This window comes from Balaenoptera musculus, chromosome 4 (genome assembly GCF_009873245.2).
Source record: "Balaenoptera musculus isolate JJ_BM4_2016_0621 chromosome 4, mBalMus1.pri.v3, whole genome shotgun sequence".
Classification (NCBI taxonomy): Eukaryota; Metazoa; Chordata; class Mammalia; order Artiodactyla; family Balaenopteridae; genus Balaenoptera; species Balaenoptera musculus.
In genome coordinates this window covers 142,611,379-142,636,047 of record NC_045788.1, presented here as the reverse complement: position 1 = coordinate 142,636,047, position 24,669 = coordinate 142,611,379, and the positions used below count along the sequence as shown (strand labels likewise).

The 24,669-nt window shown below is 55.5% G+C and overlaps 1 protein-coding gene across 1 annotated transcript in view; it reads right to left on the bottom strand.

Annotated features, from left to right (window-relative positions):
• Window positions 1-24,363, bottom strand: part of PDXK (pyridoxal kinase) — a 40,184-nt gene extending 15,821 nt beyond the window's left edge. Inside the window, exons 1-2 of the mRNA XM_036850465.1 lie at window positions 24,089-24,363; window positions 8,246-8,300 (exon numbers count right to left, since the gene is read on the bottom strand). Of these exons, the coding sequence (XP_036706360.1) occupies window positions 8,246-8,300; window positions 24,089-24,175 (142 nt within the window). The 5' untranslated portion in view covers window positions 24,176-24,363. The remainder of the gene's footprint in view (window positions 1-8,245; window positions 8,301-24,088) is intronic.
• Window positions 24,364-24,669: the final 306 nt, after the last annotated feature.

The following is a 24,669-nucleotide window of genomic DNA, read 5'->3' as shown; positions in this document are numbered from 1 at the left end:
AACTGAGGCAGAAGAACAGATAAGTGACCTGGAAGACAGAATGGTGGAATTCACTGCTGCGGAACAGACTAAAGAAAAAAGAATGAAAAGAAATGAAGACAGCTTAAGAGACCTCTGGGACAACATTAAACACAACAACATTCGCATTATAGGGGTCCCAGAAGGTGAAGAGAGAGAGAAAGGACCAGAGAAAATATTTGAAGAGATTATAGTCGAAAACTTCCCTAACATGGGAAAGGAAATAGCCACCCAAGTCCAGGAAGCGCAGAGAGTCCCATACAGGATAAACCCAAGGAGAAACATGCCGAGACACATAGTAATCAAAGTGGCAAAAATTAAAGACAAAGAAAAATTATTGAAAGCAGCAAGGGAAAAACGACAAATAACATACAAGGGAACTCCCATAAGGTTAACAGCTGATTTCTCAGCAGAAACTCTGCAAGCCAGAAGGGAGTGGCATGATATACTTAAAGTGATGAAAGGGAAGAACCTTCAACCAAGATTACTCTACCCGGCAAGGATCTCATTTAGATTTGATGGAGAAATCAAAAGTTTTGCAGACAAGCAAAAGCTAAGAGAATTCAGCACCACCAAACCAGCTCTACAACAAATGCTAAAGGAACTTCTCTAAGTGGGAAACACAAGAGAAGAAAAGGACCTACAAAAACAAACCCAAAACAATTAAGAAAATGGTCATAGGAACATACATATCGATAATTACCTTAAACGTGAATGGATTAAATGCCCCAACCAAAAGACATAGACTGGCTGAATGGATACAAAAACAAGACCCATATATACACTGTCTACAAGAGACCCACTTTAGACCTAGGGACACATACAGACTGAAAGTGAGGGGATGGAAAAAGATATTCCATGCAAATGGAAATCAAAAGAAAGCTGGAGTAGCTATACTCATATCAGATAAAATAGACTTTAAAATAAAGAATGTTACAAGAGACAAGGAAGGACACTACATAATGATCAAGGGATCAATCCAAGAAGAAGATATAACAATTATAAATATGTATGCACCCAACATAGGAGCACCTCAATACATAAGGCAACTGCTAACAGCTATAAAAGAGGAAATTGACAGTAACACAATCATAGTGGGGGACTTTAACACCTCACTTACACCAATGGACAGATCATCCAAAATGAAAATAAATAAGGAAACAGAAGCTTTAAATGAAACAATAGACCAGATAGATTTAATTGATATATATAGGACATTCCATCCAAAAACAGCAGATTACACGTTCTTCTCAAGTGCGCACGGAACATTCTCCAGGATAGATCACATCTTGGGTCACAAATCAAGCCTCAGTAAATTTAAGAAAATTGAAATCATATCAAGCATCTTTTCTGACCACAACGCTATGAGATTAGAAATGAATTACAGGGAAAAAAATGTAAAAAAGACAAACACATGGAGGCTAAACAATACGTTACTAAATAACCAAGAGATCACTGAAGAAATCAAAGAGGAAATAAAAAAATACCTAGAGACAAATGACAATGAAAACACGACGACCCAAAACCTATGGGATGCAGCAAAAGCAGTTCTAAGAGGGAAGTTTATAGCTATACAAGCCTACCTAAAGAAACAAGAAAAATCTCAAGTAAACAATCTAACCTTACACCTAAAGAAACTAGAGAAAGAAGAACAAACAAAACCCAAAGTTAGCAGAAGGAAAGAAATCATAAAGATCAGAGCAGAAATAAATGAAATAGAAACAAAGAAAACAATAGTAAAGATCAATAAAACTAAAAGTTGGTTCTTTGAGAAGATAAACAAAATTGATAAGCCATTAGCCAGACTCATCAAGAAAAAGAGGGAGAGGACTCAAATCAATAAAATTAGAAATGAAAAAGGAGGAGTTACACCAGACACTGCAGAAATACAAAGCATCCTAAGAGACTACTACAAGCAACTCTTTGCCAACAAAATGGACAACCTGGAAGAAATGGACAAATTTTTAGAAAGGTATAACCTTCCAAGACTGAACCAGGAAGAAACAGAAAATATGAACAGACCAATCACAAGTAATGAAATTGAAACTGTGATTAAAAATCTTCCAACAAACAAAAGTCCAGGACCAGATGGCTTCACAGGTGAATTCTATCAAACATTTAGAGAAGAGCTAACACCTATCCTTCTCAAACTCTTCCAAAAAATTGGAGAGGAAGGAACACTCCCAAACTCATTCTATGAGGCCACCATCACCCTGATACCAAAACCAGACAAAGACACTACAAAAAAAGAAAATTACAGACCATTATCACTGATGAATATAGATGCAAAAATCCTCAACAAAATACTAGCAAACAGAATCCAACAACACATTAAAAGGATCATACACCACGATCAAGTGGGATTTATCCCAGGGATGCAAGGATTCTTCAATATACGCAAATCAATCAATGTGATACACCATATTAACAAACTGAAGAATAAAAACCATATGATCATCTCAATAGATGCAGAAAAAGCTTTTGACAAAATTCAACACCCATTTATGATAAAAACTCTCCAGAAAGTGGGCATAGAGGGAACCTACCTCAACATAATAAAGGCCATATATGACAAACCCACAGCAAACATCATTCTCAATGGTGAAAAACTGAAAGCATTTCCTCTAAGATCAGGAACAAGACAAGGATATCCTCTCTCACCACTATTATTCAACATAGTTCTGGAAGTCCTAGCCACGGCAATCAGAGAAGAAAAAGAAATAAAAGGAATACAAATTGGAAAAGAAGAAGTAAAACTGTCACTGTTTGCGGATGACATGATACTATACATAGAGAATCCTAAAACTGCCACCAGAAAACCGCTAGAGCTAATTAATGAATATGGTAAAGTTGCAGGATACAAAATTAATGCACAGAAATCTCTTGCATTCCTATACACTAATGATGAAAAATCTGAAAGAGAAATTATGGAAACACTCCCATTTACCATTGCAACAAAAAGAATAAAATACCTAGGAATAAACCTACCTAGGGAGACAAAAGACCTGTATGTAGAAAACTATAAGACACTGATGAAAGAAATTAAAGAGGATACCAACAGATGGAGAGATATACCATGTTCTTGGATTGGAAGAATCAACATTGTGAAAATGAGTATACTACCCAAAGCAATCTACAGATTCAATGCAATCCCTATCAAATTACCAATGGCATTTTTTACGGAGCTAGAACAAATCATCTTAAAATTTGCATGGAGACACAAAAGACCCCGAATAGGAAAAGCAGTCTTGAGGCAAAAAAATGGAGCTGGAGGAATCAGACTCCCTGACTTCAGACTATACTACAAAGCTACAGTAATCAAGACAATATGGTACTGGCACAAAAACAGAAACATAGATCAATGGAACAAGATAGAAAGCCCAGAGATTAACCCACGCACCTATGGTCAACTAATCTATGACAAAGGAGGCAAAGATATACAATGGAGAAAAGACAGTCTCTTCAATAAGTGGTGCTGGGAAAACTGGACAGCTACATGTAAAAGAATGAAATTAGAATACTCCCTAACACCATACACAAAAATAAACTCAAAATGGATTAGAGACCTAAATATAAGACTGGACTCTATAAAACTCTTAGAGGAAAACATAGGAAGAACACTCTTTGACATAAATCACAGCAAGATCTTTTTTGATCCACCTCCTAGAGTAATGGAAATAAAAACAAAAATAAACAAATGGGACCTAATGAAACTTCAAAGCTTTTGCACAGCAAAGGAAACCATAAACAAGACGAAAAGACAACCCTCAGAATGGGAGAAAATATTTGCAAACGAATCAACGGACAAAGGATTAATCTCCAAAATATATAAACAGCTCATTCAGCTCAATATTAAAGAAACAAACACCTCAATCCAAAAATGGGCAGAAGACCTAAATAGACATTTCTCCAAAGAAGACATACAGACGGCCACGAAGCACATGAAAAGATGCTCAACATCACTAATTATTAGAGAAATGCAAATCAAAACTACAATGAGGTATCACCTCACTCCTGTTAGAATGGGCATCATCAGAAAATCAACAAACAACAAATGCTGGAGAGGGTGTGGAGAAAAGGGAACCCTCTTGCACTGTTGGTGGAATGTAAATTGATACAGCCACTATGGAGAACAATATGGAGGTTCCTTAAAAAACTAAAAATAGAATTACCATATGACCCAGCAATCCCACTACTGGGCATATACCCAGAGAAAACCGTAATTCAAAAAGACACATGCACCCGAATGTTCATTGCAGCACTATTTACAATAGCCAGGTCATGGAAGCAACCTAAATGCCCATCAACAGACGAATGGATAAAGAAGATGTGGTACATATATATACAATGGAATATTACTCAGCCATAAAAAGGAACGAAATTGAGTCATTTGTTGAGAAGTGGATGGATCTAGAGACTGTCATACAGAGTGAAGTAAGTCAGAAAGAGAAAAACAAATATCGTATATTAATGCATGTATGTGGAACCTAGAAAAATGGTACAGATGAGCCGGTTTGCAGGGCAGAAGTTGAGACACAGATGTAGAGAATGGACATATGGACACCAAGGGGGGAAAACTGCGGTGGGGTGGGGATGGTGGTGTGCTGAATTGGGCGATTGGGATTGACATGTATACACTGATGTGTATAAAATTGATGCCAAAAAAAAAAAAAAAAAAGAACCACAGGGGCTCCCACAGTTCTGGAGGCCGGCGTCCAGGATCATGGTGTCGCAGGGCTGGTTGCTCTGAGAGCTCCACGGCCGCCTTCTCCTGTGTCCTCACGTGGTTGTCCCTCTGGGCATGTGTCTGTGTCCTAATCTCCTCCATGGGCACCGATCAGATTGGAGCAGGGGCACACCAATGACCTCATGTACCTTTTAACTGCCTCTTTAAAGACCCTATCACATCTGAGGTCCTGGGAGTTAGGACTCTGACACGTGAATTGAGGGGACACAGTGCAGCCCGTGATGTGCAGTCAGCCCCCGCCAGGTCTCAAGCACGGGTCACCCCCCGCCCGGCAGGCCAGCTTCCTAACATGATGAGAAGGTTCGGGCCCACTCCTTTTACTGCCCACCCCCCCAACCCAGCCTCTCCTCTCCAAACTCAGGAGACCCTTCTGAAACACAGGGGCACTCTGGTCCTCTGTCCAACCCACCCAATTTACAGTTTACAGATGAAAAAACAAACTCCGCCGAGCTGGCGAGGCCGAGGGACCCAGCTCCTCCCTGCACGTCTGCTGCAGGCACCTGGTCCTGCTCCCCCAGGGGGTCACCACCAGGCCTGGCAGCAGGTCACACCCCAAACCCTATGTGCCTGGAAGGCTGGCCCTGCCCCACCCGCCAACCTCCAGCCCCGTCCAGTTTCTTCCAGCTGCCCGCCCAAGGGCTCGGATCTTGGGTAACAGGAAACTCTTGCAAAAGGAGCAGCCACAGAACACCGGCTGCTGCTTCAGAGCCCAGCGCTGCCCTGGAGCGGTGGGGGGGGGGGGGCCCAGCGCTGCCCTGGAGCGGTGGGGGGGGGGAGCCCAGCGCTGCCCTGGAGCGGTGGCGGGGGGGTGGGGGAGGGAGCCCAGCGCTGCCCTGGAGCGGTGGGGGGGGGGAGCCCAGCGCTGCCCTGGAGCGGTGGGGGGGGGGGAGCCCAGCGCTGCCCTGGAGCGGTGGGGGGGGGGGAGCCCAGCGCTGCCCTGGAGCGGTGGCGGGGGGGTTGTGGGGAGGGAGCCCAGCGCTGGCCCTGGACAGTGGGGGGGGGGTGTGGGGGAGGGAGCCCAGCGCTGCCCTGGAGCAGGTGGGGGGGGGGGTGGGGGGGGGCGCGGTGGGGGGGGGGGTGGGGGAGGGAGCCCAGCGCTGCCCTGGAGCGGTGGGGGGGGGGGTGTGGGGGGAGGGAGCCCAGCGCTGCCCTGGAGCGGTGGGGGGGGGTGTGGGGGAGGGAGCCCAGCGCTGCCCTGGAGCGGTGGGGGGGGGGTGTGGGGGAGGGAGCCCAGCGCTGCCCTGGAGCGGTGGGGGGGGGGGGTGTGGGGGGGGAGCCCAGCGCTGCCCTGGAGCGGTGGGGGGGGGGTGTGGGGAGGGAGCCCAGCGCTGCCCTGGAGCGGTGGGGGGGGGGTGGTGTGGGGAGGGAGCCCAGCGCTGCCCTGGAGCGGTGGGGGGGGGGTGGGGGGGAGGGAGCCCAGCGCTGCCCTGGAGCGGGGGGGGGGGGGGGGGGGTGGGGAGGGAGCCCAGCGCTGCCCTGGAGCGGTGGGGGGGGGGGTGTGGGGGAGGGAGCCCAGCGCTGCCCTGGAGCGGTGGGGGGGGGGGTTGTGGGGGAGGGAGCCCAGCGCTGCCCTGGAGCGGTGGGGGGGGGGTGTGGGGGAGGGAGCCCAGCCGCTGCCCTGGAGCGGTGGGGGGGGGGGTGTGGGGGGGAGGGAAGCCCAGCGCTGCCCTGGAGCGGTGGGGGGGGGGGGGGTGTGGGGAGGGAAGCCCAGCGATTGCCCTGGAGCGGTGGGGGGGGGGGGGTGTGGGGGGAGGGAGCCCAGCGCTTGCCATGGAGCGGTGTGGGGGTGGGGTGTGGGGGAGGGAGCCCAGCGCTGCCCTGGAGCGGCTGGGGGGGGGGGGTTGTGGGGAGGGAGCCCAGCGCTGCCCTGGAGCGGTGGGGGGGGGGGTGTGGGGAGGGAGCCAAGCGCTGCCCTGGAGCGGTGGGGGCGGGGGGTGTGGGGGGGGGTGGTGTGGGGAGGGAGCCCAAGCGCTGCCCTGGAGCGGTGGGGGGGGGGGTGTGGGAGGGAGGGAGCCCAGCGCTGCACTGGAGCGGTGGGGGGGGGGGTTGGGGGAGGGGGAGGGAGCCCAGCGCTGCCCTGGAGCGGTGGGGGGGGGGGTGTGGGGGAGGGAAGCCAGCGCTGCCCTGGAGCGGTGGTGGGGGGGTGTGTGGGGGAGGGAGCCCAGCGCTTGCCCTGGAGCGGTGGGGGGGGGGGGGGGGGAGGGAGCGCCAGCGCTGCCTGGAGCGGTGGGGGGGGGGTGGGGGAGGGGAGCCCAGCGCTGCCCTGGAGCGGTGGGGGGGGGGTGTGGGGGGAGGGAGCCCAGCGCTGCCCTGGAGCGGTGGGGGGGGGGGGGGTGTGGGGGAGAGCCCAGCGCTGCCCTGGAGCGGTGGGGGGGGGGGGTGTGGGGGAGGGAGCCCAGCGCTGCCCTGGAGCGGTGGGGGGGGTGGGTGGGAGGGAGCCCAGCGCTTGCCCTGGAGCGGTGGTGTGGGGGGGGAGGGATCATCATCTAATGTCTAAACCAGCTTGGCTCTTTTACTTTAAAAAAAAAAAAAAAAGAGGGTAGTTAAAACAGCCAGTAAAACCCATAAGCTCTGAGGAGGTTCACTGGATTGACAACTTTTGGGGACGTGTCCAAATGTCACTGTGCCCAGCACTCTGAAAGCAAAAGCAGGAAAGGATTCTTAGTGGGAACTGTAGCCTTCTCATCTGAATTCAGTGTAGTTCCTCCTCGACTGATGACTTGTAACACCCCCTCCCTTCCAAGAACCCCATCCGGAAGAATCGGGCTAAGGGGAAGCAAGCACCCTTCCGCGTATCTGGTCAGCACTGTGCCAGCAGTTTCTGGGACCTTCTGTGCTCTGAGATTCCGTCAGGGTTCAGAGTAATTTCAAAGAAGGGATGTGGGGATGTTTCCAAGAACTGAGAGGCTTTGTCCCCCTGCCAGCATCAGCTCAGGGATCCCAGGTCAGGGTGGCTCTGAGGCCATGGGGGTGGGGAGCCCAGGGCCCTCGCCTGACACCGTGGGGGCTTTCCAAGGGCTGTGACCCTCACGAACCCGAGGCAGCAATCACACAGCTTTCTGTGCACAGAAATCCTTGGGGTCCCCGTGCACGAAGGGACACACACACGAGCTCCCCGAAGCTCTGGCTTTTAAGAGAAAGTTGGGATCTGCTCTCCTCCCAGTCCAGTGTCACCCAGGTGGAGGGGCCCAGAGCAGGTACGAGGATCACCACCCTTGGTTCATGGAGGAAAGTGGGGGGCCGAGAGGTCATGTCACCCGCCAGGTCATCCAGCTCCAAAGCAGCCACGCTGATTTAAACACGCAGCCGGCAAACCCAGGCCCCCCGACCCCCGTCTGCACGTGCTGCGCAGCCTTGGCCAGGACCACACCCCCGGCTCCATTTCCCGTCTGTAAGGTGAGGGGTGGCCCCCGATTTCTAAGGGACCACTTCCTATGCCCACACTCAGCTCTGTGAAGACCACTGAGGCCAACGCCTTACCTGTGTGGTTTGAAAACTGGACAGAGTTCACTGCGTCGACCTCAAACCCCAAAACCTGCAAGACGGACAGAGAAGGAGCGGGTGTAAGAGAGCTGGTGGGCTTCTACGGACCCACGGCAGGTGCCTGACACAGCCTGGGGCAGGCTGGAGGGTCCCCGACGCGGAGGACAGGAGGGGGGGGGTCTCCCCAGGTCAGCCTCAGCACCCGCACTTCCAGTGATGTGCGTGGAGATGACGGGAAACATGTTGGGGAGCAGGCACCCCTGAAGGGCCGGGGCTCAGAGGCCACTGCCCGCCCGCTGGAACTCAGCGCATCACTTCTGGAAATGCCACCAAATGAAAGTGCTCAGAGAGACCAGCAAGGCATCCATCTGTTGGGACACAAAGAGGGCAGTGAGGCCGTCTATGTTCCGGCCCCCAGCCCAATGGGGGGGCAAGGCCAAGGGCCCCCAGTCCCTCCCTGGGAGCCTGGCTTGTAGCCCCTGCATCGTCACGTGCCAGCTGGGGAGAAAGAAGGCACCCAGCCCGGAGCCAAAGGTCCTAAACGATCGCAGCCACAGACCCGCTCCCAGACAAGAGAGGGACCCCACCCCAGAGGGCCAGCCTCATGCGGTCCCGGCTCAGGTCACCTGGGCCACCAGCCTCTCCAGAGGCGCCGGGGGCAGAGCGGTTAAGGGAGGGGAGGGGTGGCACTCTGGTGCCGAGAGAGCCCGAACACAAGGTCTAGAAAGTTCACTTCCAGCAGTCAGAGCAGGTGACTGGAGAAAAGGTAAAGCCAGCACGGAGCTAAAGTCAAGTTTATGAAGTAGAAGCCCCCCTTCTTAATGAAGGGGACAAAAGGTTGTGTCTAAAACGGCTGGACGTCTCCACAAGTCGAGGCTGACAGCTGTGCACTCGTGACACGGAAAGTCCCACAGTGGCTTTTCCTTGTGCTTATCTCTACTTTCCTATTTTTCTGCATTGAATAGGTCTTGGTTCCTTCGGGTGAACTGAGGTACAGGACACCGCAGATCCCTCGGGGGGACAAAGTCACATTCCCTTTGGGGCCCGCTTGCCCCTCGGCCCTCAGAGGTGGTGGGCATCAGGGCCCAGGACCCCCGCCAGGCCCCACCGGCCTCTTCCAGGATGGCCCCGCCGCCATCGCCATGGGCAGACCCCGGACGAGGGCCCCGCGGTGTGGTCCCCTCCCCGCCTCTCAGAGCGCCCACTGCATCGCTCCACATGGCCGGCCACCCCAGCTGCCCAAGGATCGCGGCCAGCGCGGCACCAAGACCCCTGTGCAGGGCCCGGTGCTCAGGGTACAGCCGGGAGGCACCACCCACCCGGGCGAGGCCAGACACCCAGGAGTCCACCCAGCGTGAGTGGCACCCAGGGCCCGGCCACGTCCTGCGGCACCAGGTGGCCACCCCCGAGGGGCAGAGCACAGGTGACCAACTCAGGCCTTCTTTCGTGTCCCCCCACCCCGGGGAGGCAAGGGGTTCGTGCGTGGACTCTTGACCACGGCCGCCTTCCCACACTCAGTCCAAACAAGCTCAGGGCCAGCCTGACTCTGGAGCCGCCACCCCGACCGACACCGCGTCAGGACAGGGATTCATGTCGGATTCGCTGCCTGCCGGGAGCCGAGCCTCCCGTGGGCGCCACCGCTGGGGGAGGGTCTTCCCACCCACGGGTTCTGGGGAGGGGGCTGAGCTAAAGCCCACGTTGTCCACCAGGATCACGTGCGCCTGGAAAGCGCGGGCGGCGGCCCTGGCACCTCTGCCTCCGCGTGCGTCTGCTCCCGCCCCTGCCCCCCACCCCAGGCCACCAGCGCGGCCCCTCGGAACCTCCCACGCGACCCTCCCTGAGGGGAGGGCACCCCCGCCGGCCCCCTCCCCACCTCGCACACGGCTCCCCAGGGGCTGGCGCTGAGCCACCCTGGCACCTGCCCCGAAGGGTCCCTCCTCCTCTCCTGGACTCGCCCCTCCCACCTCTACGCCGCTCCTGCCCTCCCCCCACAGGGAGGCTGTGACCCTGTCCTTTGGGACGCGCGGCACAGAGCGGGGCCCGATGGGTATTCGCTCATTGGACACACACATCGGTGTCACGCGCGCCCCGCTCCACACCCCGGCCCTGGTGCCCAGTCCCCTCCGTCCTCTCCCCACCCCCAGCCGGGTCTCAGCTGGGAAGTTCACTTCCACACGGGCCACCAGAGACCCCACCAAAGGAGCCACACAAGCCCGGGAAGCCGGCAGCCACTGGGGGAAGCAGGAGACGGCGCCCTGCGGGGTGGGAAGTGGGGCCGGCCCCTGAGCTCAACCGCTGAGCTCGCTGATGCAGGAGGAGATGCCACCCACCGGGGACTCCCAGCAAGACGTGGCCCCTGACCTTCGGGCCCTCTCCCTCCTGGAAACCACAAAAGTGAGAACAAGGGACCCTTTTATAACTGATTCTCAAGGACAGAGAAAAGGAGGAGACGTAGCAGGTGAGCAATTCCACCAACTCTGGAAACAGACACTGCACAGCCCAGGTAACTGAGAATCTCAGCACCTGCGGAGGGGACGCAGGTGAGAGCGGGGCCCCCACCTGCAGAACCTCTCGGAGAGACAGAGTGTGGGAGACGGAGGTCGGGGAGAGAGCATGGAAACCCAGGGCCGTGGCTGCCCCAGGGGCCCCATCGTCGGCCACCTTGCCCTGGCCGTCCACGCCTGCCCGTGCACCAGTGACTTCCCAAACCCTCCCTCCCTCCTTCACCTGAACAACACCAACCAACCTTCAGGTCTCACCTCAATATCGCAAACAGGCAAAGCTCCCGGGCCACCAGGAGAGCGTCTCTCCGGGCAGTGAGGGTAGTGACTCGGGGGGCCCTGGGTGCAGATGAGGACCACACCCCAGCTCTCCACGGGGGCGGTGGTTACCCAGGCATGCTTCCTTTGTGAACACGTGGAGCTACACGCTTATGACGTGTATTTCAACGTCTTTCTAAAAATTTCAAGCCAGTATGATGAGGACGTAAAGTAATAAAGCAAAAATCAACAGTCTTCTTAAAATAGAAACTTAAAATTGGCACTTTGCGGGCTTCCCTGGTGGCGCAGTGGTTGAGAATCTGCCTGCCAATGCAGGCGACACGGGTTCGAGCCCTGGTCTGGGAAGATCCCACATTACGCGGAGCAACTAGGCCCGTGAGCCACACCTACTGAGCCTGCGCGTCTGGAGCCTGTGCTCCGCAACAAGAGAGGCCACGAGAGTGAGAGGCCCACGCACCGCGATGAAGAGTGGCCCCCACTCGCCGCAACTAGAGAAAGCCCTCGCACAGAGACGAAGACGCAACGCAGCCATAAATAAATAAATTTAAAAAAAAAAAATTGGCACTTTGCAACTTTACTTGCCACATTTCATGGCCTCCTAGACAGAGCTTGCAGTATTCCAGGTCCCTAAATTCTAATCAACTTCAAAGAAACAAGATTTGAAGCAACGATGACACACATCCTGAAAATCCTGTCAAAATATCCTGGATGCAGAGATAATTAATCCTTGAGGCTCGCACGTTCGAAGCCACTGTTCTCTGCTTTTAAATGATAGCGCTAAGCCCCTGGGCTGGCGTCTCCATTTCACCTACCAGCAGCTTATGAATTGGCACCACAGGCTAGCGTGAGGGCAGGGCCGGGGGACGCAGCAGGAAGACAGGGCGCAGGGCCAGGCTCCAACATGGGAGCCCCTGGACCCCAGAAAAAGGAAGTGCCTGTTGTTAAAACCTAGTCTTCAGGGGCTTCCCTGGTGGCGCAGTGGTTGAGAGTCTGCCTGCCAATGCAGGGGACACGGGTTCGAGCCCTGGTCTGGGAAGATCCCACATGCCACGGAGCAACTGGGCCCGTGAGCCACAATTACTGAGCCTGCGCGTCTGGAGCCTGTGCTCTGCAACAAGAGAGCCCGCGACAGTGAGAGGCCCGCGCACCGCGATGAAGAGTGGCCTCCGCTTGCCACAACTAGAGAAAGCCCTCGCACAGAAACGAAGACCCAACACAGCCATAAATAAATTAATTAATTAAAAAAAAAAAGTGGGACTCCTGATATTCATCCCACTTAGAAAAAAAAAAACAAAACCTAGTCTTCAGCTCAACACCCCTCCACCTTTTGCGCTCAGCTCTGGGATCTGGGGCTGCGACCCTGGACATCACATCCCTGCTCAGCCAGGGGCTCCCGACTGAGCACTGAGGGGGAGAGACTGGGAGACGGGGAGGGTCCTGCCCCTGCTGGTCACTCTACCCCAGCACCGCTCTTCACCTGCAGAAGGGGGGCCCCCAGAAGCAGCTGTGGTCTTTCCGTTGCTCCCAGCACCCGTACTACACAGCCCTACACATCCCCCCGCCCCCTCAGCTTTAAGTCCCAACCGTAGACAGATAGGGTGGGGGGGTCCCAGGAGGAAGAGGACCAGGCATGGCTTTCTTGACACAAGAGAAGCCACTTCTGGTCTAAGCCATGTTGTGACCTAAGCCTGGTCACAGTGCTTGCCCCTGAACAGTTCTCAGCAATTAATGATCTTAAGGGAACAAAAGAATGTAGGAACAAACCGTTATTAAGCAAGAGGAGTAACAATACCAAAGGAAATCAATCAGCTGTCAAGACGCCCAGTTCTGTTTCCCCTAGCTCACCCCTGGCTCACCCTTGCACAACCCCATCGAGTGTGGGTGGAACCTCCAGGAGAGTCCAGTCTACTTACACGCACCCTTTAGGAGCAGAGTTCTCTTCTCCTGAGACAAAAGAAATAAAAGCAAAAATAAACAAATGGGACCTAATCAAACTTAAATGCTTTTGCACAGCAACGGAAACCATCAACAAACCAAAAACACAACCTCAGAATGGGAAAAACATTTGCAAACGATGCGACCAACAAGGGTTTAACTTCCAAAATACACAAACAGCTCACACAGCTCAATAGCAAAAAAAAAAAAATCCAAACAAGCCAAACAGAAAATGAGCAGGAGACCTAAATAGCCATTTCTCCAAAGAAAACATACAAACGGCCAACAAGCACATGAAAAGATGCTCAACATCGCAAATTATTAGAGAAATGCAAATCAAAAGTACAATGAGGTACCACCTCACATGGGTCAGAATGGCCATCATTAGGGCTTCCCTGGTGGTGTAGTGGTTAAGAATCCGCCTGCCAATGCAAGGGACACGGGTTCGAGTCCTGGCCCGGGAAGATCCCACATGCCGCGGAGCAACTGAGCCCATGCGCCACAACTGCTGAGCCTGAGCTCTAGAGCCCGCAAGCCACAACTACTGAGCCCACATGCCACAACTACTGAAGCCTGCGTGCCTGGAGCCCGTGCTCTGCAACAAGAGAGGCCACGACAATGAGAAGCCCACGCACCGCAATGAAGAGTAGCCTCCGCTCGCCGCAACTAGAGAAAGCCTGCATGCAGCAGTGAAGACCCAACGCAGCCAAAAATAAAAATAAATAAAAAAAAAAAAAAAAAAGAATGGCCATCATTAAAAAGTCTACAAATAACAAATGCTGGAGAGGGTGTGGAGAAAAGGGAACCCTCCTACACTGTTGGTGGGAATGTATATTGGTGCAGTAACTATGGAGAACAGTATGAAGGGTCCTTAAAGAACGAAAAATAGAGTTGCCATATGATCCAGCAATTCCAGTCCTGGGTATAAAGCCAGAAAAGACGAAAACTCTAATCCGAAAGGATACATGCACCCCAATGTTTACAGCAGCACTATTTACAATAGCCAAGATACGGAAGTGTGAAATAAAATTCATATTTTATGGCAAGACAAGAAAAATTTAAACCTAAAAAAAATGTTCTCTGCCCTTTGGCCTCCTCTCTCCCCGCACTTTGCATCGTATATCTGCATCTGCAAACCTCCCCGTCGGCAGAAATACCTGCTCAACCATAAAGAGCAACATTCTCCCAGCATCTACAATTCCTTAAAAGATAACATTCCTTCTTGATCTTTAAGGGGTCACATGGATCATGTAAACTGTCAATAATATGACATTTGATGCCCAGCTGTCTCCAAAAATTTATGTAACTGTGCCTTGACTTCTAACAGGCCTAACAGTTCTCAGAGCTTTCTGAGATGCTCTTCCTGGGTTATAATCCTCAAATTTGGCTTAAATAAAATTTTCCATTTCTTTCTTAGATTGACAGATTAATTTTTCGTCAACAGAAGCAACCTAAGTGCCCAGCAAGAGATGACTGGTTTAGGAAGATGTGGTGTGTGTATATATATTCATTCATTCATTCATTCTTCTACTTAACTCAGATTTATTAGGAGCCTACACAGTGCTAGGCACTTTTCTAGGTCTTGTGAAATAGAGTTGAACAAAGTAAGTTTTTTGTTCTCTTAGACCTTATTTATGCACGTGCACACACACACACACACAAACACACACACACACACTGGAATATTACTCAGACATTAAAAAAGAATGAAATACTGCCATTTGCAGCAATGGGGATGGCTCTAGAGATTATCATACTAAGTGAAGTCAGACAGAGAAAGACAAATATTAGATAATATCACATATATATGGATACTAAAAAATAATACAAAACCAGAAATAGACTCACGGACACAGGAAACAAATGTATGGTTAGAGAAGGGGAAAGGAAGGCAGGGAAGGGATAAATTAGGAATATGGGAACACGTCACTACATATAAAACAGATAAACCACAAGGATTTACTGTATAACACAGGTAACTATACTCAATATCTTGTAATAGACTATAATGGAAAATAATCTGAAAGAACATATATGTATAACCGAGTCACTATGCTGTACACCTGAAACTAACACAATATCGTAAATCAACTATGCTTCAATTAAAAAAAAGCAAAGCAGAGTTCTCTGGCTGGGGCGGAAGAGGAAGTCGGCGTGCTCTGAACGAGAAGACACCGTGCACTGCTGGCCCTGAACTCGGAGGCCCCTTGAGGAGCGATGCAGCTGTGCAGCCATAACGCTCACGCTGATGTCAATTCTATTTACATCAGCAGGTCCGGTAACTATCCCAGCTCACACTCCTCCATCAGTTACTGCATTTCACGGCAAGGCTCACTCGCTGCTGTGGCCGCATCCTAGGCTCTGGAACCAGCAAGCCTGCCTTCCCACTCAGCTTGGCAGCTGGTGGTCAGCCGGTGGAATTACTCACACCGGGGAAACCGGCCCTGCCCCACCCCTGCCATTTTCACCATTTACCAGCAACAAGACTCATTTTAAGAAAAAAGAGGAAGAATTGACTTGTTCAGCGCGGGGAGCGGAGGGGAGGGGAAGTGAGGCCTCGCGAGATAAGGAGAAACACCCCCTCTGGCCTCTCCCCCCCCCCTACCCCCCCTCCGGTGTATCCCCCTCCTCTACCGTCCCCAGCCCGGCGCCAGCCAGGGGCAGATGCTCCTGGAATTCTCTGTGGAGATGGCCCAAGAGGGCCTGTTTCAAGTCCTCACTCCCATCCCGGGAGCCTCTGTGCCGCCATATTCCCCTGGCCCCGGGGCCCCAGATGCACCTCGGTGACCCCCAACCTTCGAGGGCTGCCATGGGATGAAGCCCAGACCCCAGGCTGCACGCCCCACCGCCTGTGAATTCCACGCCGCTTTCTGAAGCCCCCAAAAGCTCTGTCGCCTCTGGCCTCTGTGAGTTCCCCTCCTCAGTGTAGAAAAAGGTCTCTCGGCCCCAAGCCCCTGCTGGAAACCTTGCCTTCTCTGCCTCTGCTGGAGCACCTGGACTTGCGGGGATTTTAGGAGTTTGAGCTCCCCGCCAACCGTGACCCGTGGGCCTCGGGATGCAGGCCGGGGGCCAAAGCCGGGCCTCAGGCTCCCGGAGCAGAAAGAACTAGAGCCTCAGCCGAGAAGCACCACACCCAGCCGGCCTGCTGCCCACTGGGTTCATGCAAGTCCGCACGCGACCACGCGAGCACAGCTAACGCCGGGGACGCGGTCTCAGACCCGGGAGGCCCACCGAGATGCACAGGCAAAATCGAGGCACTTGGGCGAGGTCCCGGCGTCAGGCGCCGCTCCTCAACCCCACGCTCCAGCTTCCCACCCCTCCCCCGGGGCAGGGGAGACCCCAACGACCGATGCGCAGGCGCACCCGGGGACAGGGGGGAGAGCACGGCGAGACGCGCCAGAGGCGTCCGGCCACAAAGACCAGGGGCGCCAAAGATGCCATCCACACAGGCCCCCGCCTCCCGCCCCACGCAGACCCCTGTCCACCTCTGCGGGCAGAGCATCCCTCCCCGAGGGCAGCTACACGTGCTGGGGGGCGGGGAGCCATGCTCGGATCCCGCAGCCTGGGCGGGGATATGTGCTCCCGGCTGCCCGCCTTGCTGCTGCGTCATCAACCCACTGCTGACAGCCAGGCAGACACAGTGAGACCGGGTCCTTAACTCAGCAGAGCACGCAGACGGCAGGGGCGGGGGAGCTCAGACCTCCCTGGTTCCTCCAGGGTCAGTGCTGGGCAGCGAGAGCGGCCACTTCGCCATCTTCAGAAACCCTCACTGTGGCTTGTTTTGCAAGACCTTTAGTCACTCTCCTAGGAAATCAGCTTTAGGAAAGAGGGGACACAAGAAAGCCCCAGGCCTATGATCGGTCTGATTAGCCTCAGGGCTGGGTGCCTGGCGTCCCTCACTCCACCCATCCCTGGTCAGCCCTACCTCTCAGCTCAACCCCCAACCTCTAGTCTCCAATGGGAGCTCCTCCTGGAAACAGCCCTGTGTCCCCCGAAGAAGCCTTAAGTCCCAAGGCCACCTGCGCCCCATGGGCACTCTCACCTCAGCATCACAGCCCTGGACCCCATCACCCCAGCCCCAGCCCTGCTCCCAGCACAGTGCACCCGCCCCGGCTCCCAGGCCCCGCACACTAGCCGGTCACGTTCAGCTGGGCTGCACTGCAAAGCCCTAAATAAAAGAAGGGCTTTCGCCCCAAGTTCCCAGCGGCAATGGGCTCAGACGGGGGACAGGAAAGCAGCTCTGGGTCAGCAGGGAGGGAGGAGTTGCCCCTCCTCGGCTGACCGTGCGATGCCAGCCCAAGGCGCATGGCCGCACACCTCCTTCCCTTCTTCTTGAGGAACTCCATTTACTCTACTCCTCGCCGTCACTCTTCCGAATCACTCTGTGATCTTATTTCAGAAGCTCCGAGTGGCTGAGCACCAGGGGACATCCAAGCCCACGAGCCACACGGCCAACGGTCCCTGCTGCGTGCAGCCCCGGAAGCCACCTGCTCGCAGACGCTCCCGCCCCTTCCAGAGAGGTCCCTGTGAGGGGCGGTCACTGCAGCACAAGACAGGGTGCCACGAAGAGTACAGCAATGCCGCACAACACAACTGCACGGGTGTCCACACACGTACACACCCACACCTGAGCATGCACACGTATACGCTCACGCACATGCATACACCCACACACACCACAATTAAGTTCTTGCTTTTCTGCATGACAGGCAAAGAAGAATAACAGAAATCTCAGTCCCAAACTAAGAGAGTTAGAAAATCAAGATATTACGCAATTCTGGACCTTCTTGGGAAAATAAAAGGTCGGAGAAATAATGAAGCAACACCCAAGTTCCAGGACTGGGACACACTGTGGATGAGATGGGGACTCCCAGGGGCCCGAGGGGAGCGAGCAGATCCATGTGGCCCGCAGAGCACAGAACGTCCCAGAGGGCGGCCACAGGGTTCCAGCCCCAGTGCGTCCCCCCAGGAAGTGCTGGGTGGCCTGAGCGGAGCCGGAGGGAGGTGTGCTTTTGGGCGTCGGCTCCCTTGCACTGTTTGCCAATGCATGTGTCACCGTGAAAGATGCGAAGGCAAAAACTATGTCTTTTAAAGGGCAGGTGACATTCTTCCAGTATCTTCCAAATGCAGTTCTGCTGCAAAGGTCATTTTTATCCCAGGAATTTTAAGGAAAAAAATGTAAAGATTTTCCAAAGGACCAGGTATTTTAACCACGAATCAAGACACCCTCTGAAGAAGACCACCCTGTGGCTCAGAGGGTTCTTAAATGTGAGAGGCTGGAAATAAGCGCTTTATGGTCTGAAGCGCCTCCTTGGGACGCAGTCACGAGCCTCTAGGAGACGCTGGGGTGAGTCGTCCACACGTGCACACGTGCTTCTAACACCCCAGGACCGTCCACCTCTGCTCAGCTCCTGTGGCCAAGTCACTAGGCAAGGGAGGGGCCTGTATCCAGGTTTCCAGGCCAGGGGCCTCTCAGCACACCCACTGCCACCAGCCTGCCTCTTCCTGCGGGGTGTCTGAGCCAGTCCGCGGGCAATCAGGCCTGGCTTTGGGGTCCCTGTACAAAGAAACAGAGTCTCCACCCAGCCCTCTTAGGTGTCTCAGTTCTGCTTCTGTACCGAGGGGCCAGGAAACTCAGAGAATGAAGTGGATTTCTGCAGGCCCCAAACTGAGATGTCCCCCTAAACCATCTTCCAGGGCCGCCTGTGGTCTTGCCTTCCCATCTTGGCGACGTGGTGTTTAAATGGGTTCTGAGCTAAGGTCCCAAGTCATATTCTCAAGGCCACAGAATTCCATAATTTAATGTCCCTGCCCCCAGCATGGCCCTTCAAGGAGGCACCGTGAGCCTCTGGTGACCCCTACCACAGAAGTCACATGTGCCTAAAGCAGCGGTGCCAAACTCCAGACACAGCCTCAGAAGGAAGGGCGCACCACAGAGCCGGCCCAAAGCCAGCTACCTAGTTGGCTGGACACCTTCAGACGGGCTTGTCCGCCCACCAGAGCGGCTGCTGGCAGGAGAAGCACCTGGCGGCCGGGCTGGGAGGGAGACACAAGAGCCGCAGCTGAACAGGCAGCCTGACGCCCGCCGGTACCATCCTTCCCAAAAAGGACAGCTTTGGGATGTTGTGTCAACTTCTGGGCCTTTAATTAAACCTCCAATTTGTGCCACTTTTAAAGTTCTCCGAACAGGCTCCTTCTAACCTACAGTGGATTGAACTGTGGCCCTTAAAATACATGTTGGCTGGGGACGCACGCACATACCAAATTGGAAATATGGTCCTTTGAGACATAATCAAGTTAAACATCTCGAGATAAGATCATCCTGGATTATCTGAGTGGACCCAGATACACCCAATGACAGAGGTCCTTATAAGAGACACACAGGAGGGGGACATGTGACAGGAGGCAGGGATTGGAGTGATGCTGCCACAAGCTAAGGAGTGCCCGGAGCCCCCAGACGCTGGAGGAGGCAGGAAGGACCCTCCCCTCCAGCCTCTGGAGGGGATGCAGTCCCGCCAACGTCTTGATTTCAGACTTCTGGCCACTAGAGCTGCGGGAGAATAAATCTGTGGTTTTAAGCCCCCAGTCTGTGGCACTTTGTTGCGGCCGCCCTGGGAAACGCATGCATAAGCCTAAGTTTCATGTACCTGCTGGATTTTCACCAAAATGGGAAGCAACAGGGCAGAAGAGGGTCTGTGCGGCTGCAAAAACAAGGGAGGAGCTGCTGGATCAATGGGCCTGGCAGACTGTGTACACACACACACATGCACACACACACACACAACACACACACACACACACACGCACACACAAGCGCGCGCGCACCCACGCGCAGGGGCTCCGAAGAACCACACTCCCAGCAGGGAAGCACGCGAGGTTTTCTACTTCCAGGAGGAAACAAGCCCCCCAGCGTTTGGGGTGGGAGGAGGCCTCACTGGGTCCATCACTCCTTCCCTTTTCTTTCCCCAGAATCAAGGCCTGAGCAGCGGGAGGTCCCTGGCCCTGCGCAGGGAGGGTGCCCCAGATGCATCGCATGGCCTGACGCCCTTGACTCAGCAGCGCCCTCTCCAGGGACGGGGGCGCGAAGACCACGAGCCCGCCCTCGCTTTCCTTGCTCACTGCAAAAGTGGGATCATCTTGCCCACGGCTCTACCTGCTGTGTCGCTGGTCACAGCGCCAAGCTCCCCTCGGCCCCTAAGGTGGACTCTGGACTCGAGGCCAGAAACAAATCCACAACCAGGGTCAAGGTTCTGGTCCTTTCTCTTCTGTATGTTTTCCTCTGCCCAGGGAAGGCAGCTGCTCGCAGGCTGCCCACCAGTGCGCTGCGGGGACCTGGCAAAAAGCAGTTTGTGAACCAGAGCCCTGAAGCCCAGGCTCGCAGGCATCCAGCCGGGACAACTCTGGGCCACGTCCACCTGGGAGTGGGGAGTGGGGGTCCCCCTGGATCAGCCCCCGCTGCGCCCCACCACGGCAGAGCTACACCCGGGCAGTGTCCTGGGAGCCTGGCACCATCTGATTGCCAAGAGGACTGTTCTCGCTGTGCAGACAAGGCTTAGAAAGTCTCAGGAGGCACTGACGGTCCCCGAGTCGGACCTCCAATACCAGGGGCACCGGGTAGCCCCCCAGGCGGCCTCTCCTCCCCCAAGTGCATCTTCCCATCTCCCCAAGTCTGTGGGACCCAGCCAGACCCCATCTTCTCCTGCCATTTCCAAGTTCTCATCCCATACTCAGCTCTGCGGATAACCACGCCTTTGGAGTCTCCAGCTGAGTTCAGAATATATTCCCCACTCAGCACAGCTCTGGGAGTTAAGGGATGGCTGGCTGGAACCGTGCAGGGAGAGGCCACTTCCAGGCTCCACCCACCCCAGCCCATCCTGGGCTAAGGCTGGTGGGTGCAAGCCGGGTCTGCGGGCCAGCGCCACCCATCTCCCTGCCTCTCCCTGATCCAGCAGGGCTCACACGTGGGGAGGGGAGCAAAATGCCTGCATGGGACCCCATGGAGCATCCTGCAGTGCTTACAAGAGCTCCGCAGCCTGGGCCCAAGCAAGAGGAAGACCCATGAGAAATCTGGACTCCAGACAAGGAAGCACTCAGTGGTTAGTGGGCTAAGGAATCTCTGGAAATTGTTCTTGTCATGGGCTGAACTGTGTGCCCCAAGCTGGACCTCAAACAGGGACCGTGTTAGTGCTCAAGCCGCAAATAAAGTTTACTGTCTCACAAATCTAGAGGCTGGAAGTCCACCATCAAGGTGGGCATGGTTCAGTGGAACATGTTTTGAGGGCCACCCTCTCTGACTTTCTCCCTCTCCTCAGCTCTTTCCATCCTCCAAGACTACGTCTTATTTCTGTAATTAGGAGGAGGAGGTAATGAGGGCAAAGGGCATGGGTAAGGAACCTTTAACCCACATCCAGTCCTGATGGGGGTCCTGACCTCCCCGAGATGCGCCAGGCACGCTCGCTGCCACCAGCCCTATCACCTTCCTGTCTGGTCTTTCTGCACAGCGAGGGGGTACGAAAAGCACCCCCGGGCACTGGGCCACTCATTCAGCAGCCAGCACCTCCCAGGCATCTCCCGGAGACGTTCGCCCTCCCCATGTTCCCTGGCCCAAAAATGACGTGAGGCAGGCGTTGTGTCCATTCTACAGATGAGGCAACTGAGCACCAGAGGGCTCAGGCGGAAGGTAGCTCTTCAAGGTCTGGGCTAAAAAACTGCCCCTCTTCCTGGGCCTCATAAGCCTCCAGGGGAGTGTGAACAAGAAAAACAAAGAGCCTGGCTCACTTCCGGTTCAACTGATACAAGCCTAAGTCTAACCCACTTCAGTCGCTCACCTGAAGAATTCAGGATAAAAAAAAAAAACCTGGGAGGCACTCTGTGCTTTAGGTAAACAAGGCCCTAAGATAGTTCGATGCATATCTCAGAAAGAATTTCAATGACGCCAAATTCCTGCAACTTCCTATACTTATTAGAAAAGCACTAAAATCATTAACTTAAGATATCTTGTTCTTCCTGATTAGCAGTAACCTTCTACCAAGATGTATGCTTGACTGCATGTATTTCCCAGCCAAAAAAACATCACATATAAACTTGTTTCTCCCCAACCTCTTCAGAGCGGCGCCCTGAGAGGCTGTCTCCCAGGCTACAGTCCTCAGTAAGTCCGCAAGGGGAAAAAAAACTTAAAACTCACAAGCCTCATGTTGTGTGTTTTTCTTTAAGTAGACAGAAGGAAGTGCAGGGACGGATTAAATCAGAGGCAGAGGTGTCACCCCCACCCCAGGGATGACAGGAGGGAGATGACAACCCCCTACCTATGTCCCTCAAGCCCACAGGTAAAGATGCTGGATGCTGGGCACTGGGGAGACCCCAGGTAAGAACTGAGGTTCAGTCCTTAAGAGGCACTTCCCCAAGTGGGTGGGGTCTGGAGAAGCACCCCGTCAAGTAACTGGAAAAGGACATTTTGGTGTGGAAGTTGAGGCTAAGTGCCCGGAAATTCAGGAACGAGGTGAGCAGAGGAACAGTTTGCCCCGGGGAAAGAGAAAGAAGGGAGTGGCCGCAGGCGGGTGGGGAGGAGGGAGAGGGGGAGGAGGGAGAGGGGGAGGAGGGAGAGGCAGAGGCTCAGGGAAGCCAGCAGAGGCCTGCGCACCTCTGCACACCTCTGGGAAGGGGGGCTCCCCATGCTCCCTCCCAGTGGGGGGCGGCGGCCACCAGTATCTGCCGGGGAACTGCCTGTTTCCACCTTCCCGTCTGCCCCTGCTTCAGGGACCCTGCGCTTCCCCCCAGCACCGTCCCACCGCACTGGCCCTGCCCAAGCAATCAGTGACCAAGAAGAGCTGGGGCCTCCGGACAGTGCAAGCGCGCACCCTGACTGCCCCGCGGTCTGCAGCCCCACTGGTCAGAACAGGAGGGCCAAGGACCTCACATGATCCCACAGGTGCTCACAGATCAGTGGCGGCCAGGCAGGTCCCTTGGACTTGAACCCCTGTACCTTTCCACCTTCAGTCTTCATTCCACTGCTTCCTCCTCGGGCGACGGGCATGCTAGCCTCAGATAGGCCCTCAATCTCTACTGAGGTGGTTCCAACCCTCCCCAGGGTCCCTCCAGCCAGCCGGCACCCCACAGGCCATTGTGAGTGGGGGGCCCTTCACGTCCTTGAGGGCCCAGAACAGGGACCTAGCACACACAGCAGGGGCCCGACACTGGCTCCTTACTCAGGGATGGGGCCCAGGGACATGGACCAAAGGTGAGTGGTCCAAGAGAGCCACCACCTTGCCCGGACGCCCAGCCTCCTCCTGAGCCCACAGGGCAAGGAAGTGCCAGGGACCCCAATGCTGACACCCCAGCATGACACCCCACTGCACCCGGGCCTCCCCCTGCCCCTCCAAGGGCCGCCCAACCGTAACCTCGGGGCTGCGACAGGAAGCAGCAGGTGCCGGCTGATGAGCCAGAGAGACGGTGAGCCCCTGACCGAGGACAGGCGCGGGAGGCGGGAGGAAGCCCGTGGGCACCCCAGTAAGGAAAGGCCGACACATGTAACAAGCGGCTTCTAAAGCCAGACCCTGCACGGGCCCGAACTGGCCGCTGGGCTTTTCTTCTCCAGAGCCAACACCGGCAGGTAGGCCTTCTCCGCCCCATCCCCTGCCCGGCGACCACCTCCCCGGAACGGTCACTCGCAGGATGGAGCCCACCCTTGCCGCCCGGGGCCTCACTGCGGGGTTCCTCCTCCTCCTCCCTCCCAGCATCCTGACCCACAGGGGGCGGGGACGGAAGGGGGAGCCCACCAGGTGAGCAGTGCCTACACCTGCCTACCCAGCGCCCTCCTTCGCAGGGTCTCCGGCCGCGACGCCGCATTTTCTCGTCCCCAGGGTCGGGCCGGTGGGTGCGCACCGCTCGCGCCGGGGGCTTCATTCAAACCAAGGGCCCGCTTCCCCGCCCCATCCCACCCGCAAGGGTCCAAGTGCTGCCCCGAGCCCCGCCCCCGCAAAGCGCCTGCCTCCCCCGCCCGCGTCGGGCACCCCGCGCTCCAGACCCTTGGGGCTGCCCGGCCAAGGTCACGCGGCCCGGCTGCGGCCACCCCTTCGCGGGCCCGCACGGCCGGGCGCGGGGACACCGCCGGGTTACGTAAGCGTACCTGCAGCGGGAACGTGGCCGCCCGGTTGCCCACGTAGCCGCGGACGACGTGGCTCTGAATGGAGAGCACCCGGCACTCCTCCTCCATGCCGGGCCTGCCGCGGCGGCGCGGGGCCGGGCGGGGTCAGCGTCTCCGCCGCGCGCTGGGGCTGCGCTCCGCTCGGCTCCGGCCACGCTCCGGCTCTGCTCCGCTACCGCCCCGCTCGGCGCAGGCGCTCCGCTCGGGCGACAGGCCGCCTCCCTCTGACCTCAGCGCGGCTGGAAACCCGCGGGTCCGGCGCTGCGCCGGGGCGGGCCGGGGGCGGGGCCGGGGTGGGGCATCCGTGCGGGGCCCGCCCCCCCGCCCCTCCCGGGGGACAGGGAAAATGCAGACCGCGCTCCCGGCCCGGGCGACCCAGGCACGTCACTCAGCGCTCCTGGCATGTGGGCGGCCACCCTCCAAAACCAGGCGTGCACTTTCAATTTTACCCCGTAGGGCACTGCAGCGCCGGCCGGCCTTCATCCTTCGGTTCCTCGGGCCATTCATTCACTCCACTGAGGTCCGCCCCCCGGCCCTGCGCCACGCCTCTAACCCACACTTCC